Below are 9,573 nucleotides of genomic sequence, written 5' to 3'. Positions count from 1 at the left end.
TGCTTAGTTTGGTTAGTTATTGTTTTTACTTTTTTGTTGCTTTTTCTCCCAGTTTGGTCTTACCATGTCTGATAGGCTAGTCCCATTTTGACGATTTTCCTCTTATCTCTGGAGTTGAAAGGCCAGGTGAACAAACAGGATTCATGTCATTCCCTGTGAAATGAGTAACCAACCACTGAACGGTCATTTCCCTACAGAATAATTGAGGGGAAAAAACACAGAAAACAAAAGAAGCTCATCATGTGCACATGGGGTTGACCACACCTTTTTCAGAAGCCAGCTTGAGTAAGAACTCTTGGAAATAGACACCCACTTCATGGTATAAATGAAGAAGTGGTAATAAAGAAGTTATAACTGTTGTCTTTAGACCAAAAAACTTTTAACAGTATTTCCAGAGTAATTTTTCTGACAGTAAGTAGAGCTGTTTATTTTTTGGGGCTTTGCTAAATATGTGGGTAGACACTGCTAAAGATTTTTTCAGATATTTCCAAATACTTACGTGAGCTAATGATTTAATGTTTTGCTTTTTTTCCCACCTTTTATTGCTTCTCTATTAACTGAGGGTAATTGTCTGAATATGTTCATATGCAAATCTCTAAGAATTTAATTTCAAAATTGTTTCTGTTTATTTAAAAATATTTGGGAAAAATTACTTTCCCATATGCTTTTTATTTTCAAAACTTACTTTGTACAACATTCAGAAAAATATTTTTGTTCTTCTCTCAGACCCAAGTTGCAGTAGTTTGACTGAATTGTTATCCTGTGGCCTGAATCTTTTAATAAAAGTTTTTCCATTCAATTTGGAAGGTAAATATATAAGAGAATATTTCATTGATGTTATATAACATAGACATAATTTTTATTCAGATAAATTTAGGAAATAAAAATTTTGATGTTAGTTTGATTAGCTCTGAGAAGTCTATTTAAATACAAAGAAGAAATTACTGTTAATCAGATGAGGTAGAATTTAACTACTCTATTTATGTAATTGAATTTCTGTTATAAAAGATAAAAAAATTTGAAGTATCATGCAGGTTCTGAATTCTAACTATAGCTTTTCAATTGCATTACTCTATGTTTTGGTAAAATTGTGATGTCACTCTACCTCCCGACCATCACACCCTCCTTGCTTAAAAAGAATGTGTTTCAGGTAAAAATTTACATCCATGGATGATTGAATTAATATTTTAAGTCCTTTTTTTTATGGTTCTTGACTGAAATATATGATCACGTTTTTTTCTGATTACACCATTTTTTCTAGTTTGTGCTTTATCATATTTACTCTCTTCTTTTTCATAAAATAGACAAAATGAAAAAGAAAGATAAAAATGTATGCCAGCAAACTCAAGCCCTTCTGTATAAGAATTTTCTTAAGAAATGGAGGATGAAAAGAGAGATATTGGTGGTAAGTTTGCATCCTTTCATTATTAACACTGTTATTTTACCTAATGGTTCTCTTATATTTTAAGAAGCAGATTTGATTTTGAGGTTTTATCTAACCATATTTGTTGTACCGAAAGACTCAAAGCACTTCTTGAAAAATAGTGTACAACTGTAAGGACTAGAAGTATTTCTGATTGATTTTTAAAGGAGAGTAAGTAAACATGTAATTATATGGTATATCAACTGTTAGAGCTACTATGACACATTATACATGTAGAGCCTAGGAATAATCAAAATGCAGAACTTGATGAATTTTAATTTTAGGGAGTTATTTTTAAGTTCATAAATTTTCTACACAAAAATTATTTGCAAGAATTATGACCAAATAACATCACTGATTGTGCATTAGGCAAGAGAACTGACTACTAGTAACAACTCCAGATGTCAGTGAATTAGCAGAGCAAAGGTTGATCACTCTTATCACAGTCTGAACAAGTTTGGTAGTACAACTGGGGTGGGAGTGGGTGGGTGAAGGAATCTTCTCTACTCTGTCATTCAGGGGCCCAGGCTCCTTCATTTAGGGACTCTGCTATCTCCCTGGACCTCCAGATCTCCCCTGGTTCCTCTGCATCCATTCATAAGATAAGGAAATAGAGAGACTAAAGAGAGAGAGAATATAGCAGGTTGTGCAAGGTTCCACAAACCAGGTCTGGAAGTGTTTCATGTCATATCTGTTCACATTCCATTGGTCAGAGCTCAATCATATGACTCTATTAATTTGGGAGGGGCCTAAGGATATAATTTAACATTTGCCAAGAAGAAAGAGATCACTGATATTCTGAACTACTAGTCTTTTCCACTCACTCCTTTTCATTTTCTTTGATTTCCAATACAAGGGTATGACAACCAGCAAATTCATTGTGATTTGTTACCATGAACTTATGTGAGCTACATTTGTTTCAGTAAAACTGAAAACTGGAATCCTCTGAGTATACAGTAGCCACAGCAATTACCTGTTTTTTGTACTCCAATTCTCTTATGCATATTTATTTTGCTATAAAATGTTTTGTATACCTATGTCTTGCCTTGATACCTACTATTATTGAAAGAAAACATTTAATGTTTGTGCATTTCTCTTGAATCTGGAATCTAAAACATTGGGAAAAAATCCCTGCTTGCTTTTATATAGATTATAGAATCTGCTGCCCATGCATTTATAGATTGTCATCCTGTTTATATGATGCCTTCTGCAGTAGATGACAATTTTTAATGCAAAATTTTAGTTCTAGTATTAAAGAATAACACATGTGGCTACTATCTCATTATTTATCTTTCATTAGTTATCCTTTGCTAGAAAGCCAGAGAGCAAAGAGAAGCTAATTATATGGCAATATTGCAATTTTGTCTTCAACAGTTATTTGCTGTTGACCAAGTTGTTTAAGGACACATAATCTAAATTGGTTTTCTTTTTCATGTTTTCTAGGAATTGGGCCTCCCATTACTTCTAGGGCTGAATATGGGCCTAATATCATTTTTCAGAGAAAATGTCAAGGTTACTGAAATACCTCCTCATGATCTTGGAAGAGTCGATAAATTTAATAGCTCTTCTGTAAAAGTTGTATATACACCAATTTCTAATATAACCCAGCAGATAATGAATAAAACAGCATTTTCTCCCTTTTGGAAAGGTAGGTATACTAACAGCAAATAAGAATTACTGATATCCTTGTATTTCTTTATAAGTTGTACACATGTTTAGTTTGAAGTTAGAGTGATACATTTGGTTACATATTTAGGTGTCAAGATAATATATAAATTCAGTTTTTTTCTCTTTCTCACAACAGTTAGCCTTTTAAACTGATGAAGGTCAATTTCAGGGAGGCCCACATTTCTAAAAGAATATTGTTAAACAATAGATTTACCATTTCATATCTTCAGAGTAGTTTCTAAGAGCAATATAGCTATTAGTAGGAGTGGATTTTTTTTTTTTCTTTTTTAGGAAGCACTGGAGATTGAACCCAAGACCTCATACATGGAAAGCAGGCACTCAACCAACTGAGCTAACACCCACTCCCCTCTGGGAGTGGGATTATTAACATGGAAATATAATGATTGAGATTTATAATTCAGGGGAAAAATCTAAATAGAGATTAGGGTATGGTTATTGAGTGACAACTTTAGAACTATGAAATGTAAGAATGGATAATCTATTCTGAGTATTCTGCATATACTGTAATTTTAAAACATTGTTTAAAAATTAAATGAGGTCTCTATGTAACCGAGGTAACCAAAATATATTATTTCATTCATGGCCAAGTTAGGTGCAGTCTGGCTATCTACTCTTTGATCCTTGATTTCTAACAGGTGAAAATTCTGGCTGTTAGGGTCACCTTAAGATTTTGGTTCTTGTATAAAGGAAATGTCACATGAGATTTTAATTCAGTAAATCTGAAATATGGCACCCTCTGACTATATGGTAACTATAACAATTACCTCTGAAGTTTGTTCTCCAATTCTCTTATGCATATTTATCCTAGTACAATGTTTTCCTGTACCTAAAACTTGCCTTTTTTATATTTGTCCTTATTAAAAGACAACCCTAAATTCTCATGCATTTCTCTTGATTTTACAATCTAAACTATTAAAATAAAATTTCCCTGCTTTCCTTTTTGGACACATTTGATTTCAATGGAAAATGATTGCTAGTTTAATTCAATGGAAAATACGTGATGGCATAGTTGGATATAACATTCAGTTTTGGTGCATCCCTGTAGTAATTTTCAATGTATGTTTTTACCTTGTAATTCACAGGAAGAGAAGTCACTGGAGTTCCAGATCAAAAATCAATGGATAAAATAATTCTAGACAATTTTCCAGACAGTGTGGGAATCATCTTTAATGATACTTTCTCATATAAATTGAAGTTTGCTCAGGGATATGCCATTCCATTTATGCTGGAAGAAGATTTCTTAGGTGACTTTTCATATAAACTATAATTACAACATTTTTCATCTTTTCAATAAAAAGAACAGAATGGGATGGGTCACAGAGATGCTTTCAATGGCACATGAGAAAAGTAACAAAGCACATTTTATTGCTGAGCTTATCCCAAGGTCAATCACATCTACCCATGAGTGTATAACTTTCATTAAATTGTAGATTCATCCCCCATATATGTTGAGCTCAGCATGTACAAGGTATAACAAATGCAGGGATGATCAAGACTGATATGTCCCAGTCTCTGGTGAGATTCCAGTTTAGAAGGGAAGATAGGCATTGAACAATTAAAGAAAAGTATCAGGAAGGGTGCAGCAGTGACTTAGATCGACAGGTGCTAACAAGCTGCAGGAAAGTGAGGTTTAAACTAAAGACCAGAAGGAACAGTAGTTACGAGTTGCTAGGGAGATTGTGTTTCAGATAGAAGAAAAGCAAGGGTGAAGGCCCTGGGATGAGAAATGGCATCTGTCAATAGATTTGAAAAAAGAGAAGTACAGCTAAGCAGAGACCATGGAAAAGAATGTGGAGGCAAAATGAAAGTAAAATGACTCAAAGGCAAGCTGTTGGGGATTGTTGTAAACCTGGAGGAATGGATAGCCATTGAGGTGTTTTAATCCAAGTAGAGACATGATTAGATTTCCTAAGGAAGCACTTCTGATACAGCCTGGAGAGTGGATTGCAGAGGAGCCAGAGATAATGTAGTGAAACTGGCTAGTGAGATTATGTGTTTAGGACAGTATGGAGACAGCTGCATGGGAGAGAGGTGGATGGATTTGAGAGCGGTTAGGAAGTAGAACTAAAGTAAGTCATAGAATTGGTTCACTGAATGCCTACTCTGTGCATTGCACTGTTCTTGGCCCTGGAGATAGAAGTAAACGAAACATAGAGCCTGCTTTCAAGAGCTATTCTAGCATGGCCAGGGGAAAAGGCCAGGGAATGAACAGAAGTCAATAAACAAACAAATACATATGCATTCTGTAAGGTGGTGATAAAAGGAACAATGTAACAAAAAGAAGACTTAGCAGATGAAGACTGGAAAGAGGACTGATTTTAGATATTTTAGAAGATTTCAGAATGAACAGAGGGAGTCAGCCATGTACCTATCTAGAGGGAGAGCGTTCAAGTGTGAAAAAAAATCTAGTGCTGGAAAGTTTTGGTGTTTTGAGGCACAGCAAGGCATCTCATATGACTGGAGTAGAGTGTTCCTTGCTTTCATATCTTTACATTTTCCAACATTTTCTATGCATGCTGTGATTTGCATGATGAAATTTACCCTAGTAAAACTTTTCATTAGCTTCCTTTTTCTGTGTATTTATAAGTTTTAACTAGTGGAGCTTCCTCTGGATTGTTTTATCCATGGATTCTTTTTTCATATTCTCCAACTGCCTTCATCTCATAATGATGACTGTGGTTCTGTTTGTGCTTATAGCTCATTGCTGGAAGGGATATGATATGTTTTCATGTTTACTGGCCCAATACTGGGAAAGAGGATTTGTGACCTTACAAACTGCCATTGATTCAGCTATTATAGAAGTAAGTTCTTAGTTCTAATAATTAATATAAACTGATTCCTGAAGATGATCATTTTGATAAAAGATGATGTATATATTCAGATTTTCATATTTTTGTTTAATAACACAGGTATACAAATGCTGGAATTCAATTTATACAAAGGAACTTGTTGCTTATTTTTAAGAAACTCTTTACTTTGATATATTTATAGATTCACGGAAGTCACCAAAACAATGAAGTTGCCCCAATGGTAACCATACGTACAGTACAATATTAAGACTAGGAAATCAATATTGGCATAATCCACAGGACTTACTCATATTTGTCCAGTTTCTGTACTCTAAACAATTATTTTGTTTGTTTAAACTCTTTAGGTCACAACAAATCACTCTGTGATGGAGGAGTTGATGTCAGTTACTGGGACAAATATGAAAACATCACCTTTTATTTCTAAAGACCCATTTATGTATGAGATGTTTATTTTCTACTGCTTGCTTTATTTCTCCCCATTTATATATTTTTCATCACTCAATATTACAAAAGAGAGAAAGAGCCTTAAGGACGTGATGAAAATAATGGGTCTACAGGATTCAGCATTCTGGTGAGTATTTTGTAGGGCTTATTAATATACAGGGAAATAAAGAAGTGAAAAATGTTCTTGTTTCAGAACATCATGATTTAAATTTGCTGCATTGACTACTTTTTCTTTTGTTGTTGTTTTTTTAATTTTTATTTAGTCTTTGCTAAATTTTGTCATATAAACAGTGATTCTAATTTCCAGAGCACTTTTTCTGTGCCTTGATTGTGCTAAGCTAACCACGGGATAAAAGTGATATCATCCCGTTTAAAAACAAGCAAAGTGAAGGTCAAAGAGAATAAGGAAGTTGCCAAGGTCACTCAGATGGCCAGTACCAGAGCTGGGCCTCAAATCCAGGTCCTCTGATTGTAGCTTTCCAACAGTTCTGCCCATAGATAATCATTTGATTTCTTGTGGCTTCCTAACTTTGGAAAAAGTATAAGCCTATAAAGGCTAATTTCTGTTCAGAGCCTTGGCCACCAATGATGTATTTTTTTTTAAGCAACTAAATAAAATAGGAAGATATTATATTTTGTTTATAAGATAACTTCTGTAATGTACACAGCACATGTAGTACTTAGGTTGGTATATAAGAAGGACTCCATCTTTTGAAATGTTTATATCTTTCATTGCACAAATGATTTCAAAGATTTTTAAATGTGTGTGTGTGTGCATTTGTATTATAATAAAAACAAGTAATTGAGGACTAAGAACAAAGACCTAGGAAAATAATAGAGTGGCTAAAGCAGATAATTTTATAATACAATCAGTTGCAAAATCTTTACTGTCTAGGAAAAGGAAAAAGGAAAAAGAATCTGCTTGTTTTATCCCAAAAGAAGCATAACATTTTTTTATATTGAACCCTGGAAGATAGTTCTCTGTATATTCCCTATATCAAAAAAATATTCTAGGATGATGAAGTATCTGGAATGGGTGAAAAACTATTTAACAGTCCTTTGAAGTTTCCTGAAATGAAATTATGATTTAGGAAATTTTTACTTTTCTATAAGGTAAATGGAGAGTTTTAATTCCTGTAAGTATGAATTGTGAAATAGAAAAAGAGGGAACTGTGTCTTGGAATTAAATAAAAAGAGAAAGATGGGGGCAGTGGCAGAGGAAAAGAGTTATATGCAGTGGAACTTTGGGAATACAGAGAAGACCTTGGAGCTACTCAGTGAATCTGGTAGGAGCAAGAGTTGAGGTGACCCATGTCGGAGGCCTTGTCTCAGTCCAGGGCATGTCCTTTGGGATAGCATCTCTGAGGTTACATGAGACCGTGGAAGTAGGAGTCAACCCTGTATAAATCAGAAAGGTATTAGGCATTTGGGTATTGGACATAAGAATAAATGATTCCTAGTATATATGAAACTTAGAAAATTGTACACACACATACACTAGATATATATGTATATATCCTTAAAACTAAAGAGGAGAAAGATTCTGAAACATTTCAATTAAGTGTAGGGTGTCTATTAGAAATACATTTGATGACAACCTTTTAAAACTAACATAATAATTATGAAATATAATAGTATTATTTAAATGTGATGTCTTAATGTCTTTGTTTTTAGCATATGGGTTTCCATAGTTTATTAATAACTCCCTCCAACCTCTACCCCACCCTGGCAATCAGTTCCTTTTTCTAATTTCCTTCATTTGTAGTTCTCCTATGCTATAGTTTTTCCTTTCCCAAACAAAGTAGTTATATTTGTACTCAGGAAGTGGGTTCTGCAGAATGTGGTATGCTTTTTTTTTTTCCAAATCATTGCAATGACATGAAATTTAAAAAGAAGTTAAATAAGCAAGGAGCAAATAAATTCAGCATAAGCATGTTCTACTGGGACATATTAATGCAAGGTCCTAGTTTAATATTTTTGCCATATTCCTCAGCTGTTGAATTCTTATTTAATTAGGCATTTCTTTTACATACAACAAAGAACTCTGGACTGAGAGGAGCCTATGAACACCATCATATCAATAGTAAAACAATTTGAATGCTTAAGGGTGTAAAATAAGTTATATCAATTTAAGTAAAAAAATCATGAATGAGAATATTGAAAATGGAATGGGCTTAGTGGAGTTATGAGATTTTAGTTTGCCACTGCCTCCTGAGATCCTCAAGAATGGTGAAATTATTGTCCGCCACAAATCCACCCAAATCTACTGGATTGATTAGCAAATGTTAAGTTCCTTTCCAATTCTACAATTAAAACAGTATGGAAATAGCTGATGAGGTGCAAAATGCTTACCCCCTTTAATTCAGCAATTACACCTTGGAGAAATTCTGACAAATTTCCCCAAAAAGATTTATATAAGAATGTTTTTAGCAATGCTGTAATAGCAAAGAAAAAAAAGGAAACAACCTGTCTGTGGGAAACAGAACATTGGGTATATTCATATAGTGAAATATTAAACAGTAGTATAAAGTATTGTTATGTTGATTGATAAAGGCTAGTTGTAGAAAAAAACATACAGTATAATATTATAAGTGCAATGTTATACTATTTATACAAGACACGTATACCCAGCTGACACCCAGCCAGGAAACACCAGTAGAGCAATGCTATTGTTTCCTGTCACATAATGGGAAGTGACATCTTTTTTGGTTGGGTGGTGCCTGTTCTGTATCAGGGTTCAGTATGGCGATTGCATGCTTATGTAATCAAAATAACCAAAATGGAATATAAACTGCAAATTTAGGCTACCTTTGTGAGAAGAGGAAGGAAGATTGTGATCAAGGAAGGGGTGCACAGGTGGCTTCAACTGTTTTAGTTATAGTTATTCATCTAGATGTCAGGTACCACGGTTATCACTGTCTTATTCTTTAGGTATTTGAGTGTGTTTTGATTGTTTCATAGTAAAGTTATGAATAATTTAAATAACTTTTTGTCTTTACATAGGCTCTCTTGGGGTCTATTCTATGCTGGCTTCATTTTCATTATCTGCATACTCATTGCAATTGTCATTACATCTGCCCAAATTATAGTGATGACGGGCTTCATGGTCATATTTACACTCTTTTTCCTGTATGGCCTGTCTTTGGTAAGTTCATGAATTTATGATCACTTTTCCCATTCGGTCTTAGCTATATGTAGTAAATATCA

At 33.8% G+C, this 9,573-nt stretch overlaps 1 protein-coding gene across 3 annotated transcripts in view; it reads left to right on the top strand.

Annotated features, from left to right (window-relative positions):
• Positions 1-203: 203 nt before the first annotated feature.
• Positions 204-9,573, top strand: part of ABCA6 (ATP binding cassette subfamily A member 6) — a 56,952-nt gene continuing 47,582 nt past the window's right edge. For 2 of the 3 annotated variants that reach the window (XM_058284631.2, XM_058284630.2), the window contains exons 1-8: positions 205-411; positions 727-807; positions 1,305-1,405; positions 2,867-3,071; positions 4,195-4,356; positions 5,810-5,913; positions 6,267-6,493; positions 9,370-9,511. In XM_058284631.2, coding sequence (XP_058140614.1) covers positions 1,310-1,405; positions 2,867-3,071; positions 4,195-4,356; positions 5,810-5,913; positions 6,267-6,493; positions 9,370-9,511 — 936 coding nt within the window. In that variant the 5' untranslated portion in view covers positions 205-411; positions 727-807; positions 1,305-1,309. Of the gene's footprint in view, positions 412-726; positions 808-1,304; positions 1,406-2,866; positions 3,072-4,194; positions 4,357-5,809; positions 5,914-6,266; positions 6,494-9,369; positions 9,512-9,573 lie in introns of all 3 variants that reach the window. The other variant, XM_071210783.1, reaches the window with a different exon arrangement.

This window comes from Dasypus novemcinctus, chromosome 21 (assembly GCF_030445035.2).
Source record: "Dasypus novemcinctus isolate mDasNov1 chromosome 21, mDasNov1.1.hap2, whole genome shotgun sequence".
In the NCBI taxonomy this organism is placed as follows: Eukaryota; Metazoa; Chordata; class Mammalia; order Cingulata; family Dasypodidae; genus Dasypus; species Dasypus novemcinctus.
Note: the sequence above shows the minus strand (reverse complement) of the source record. Positions and strands in the feature narration are given on the sequence as shown.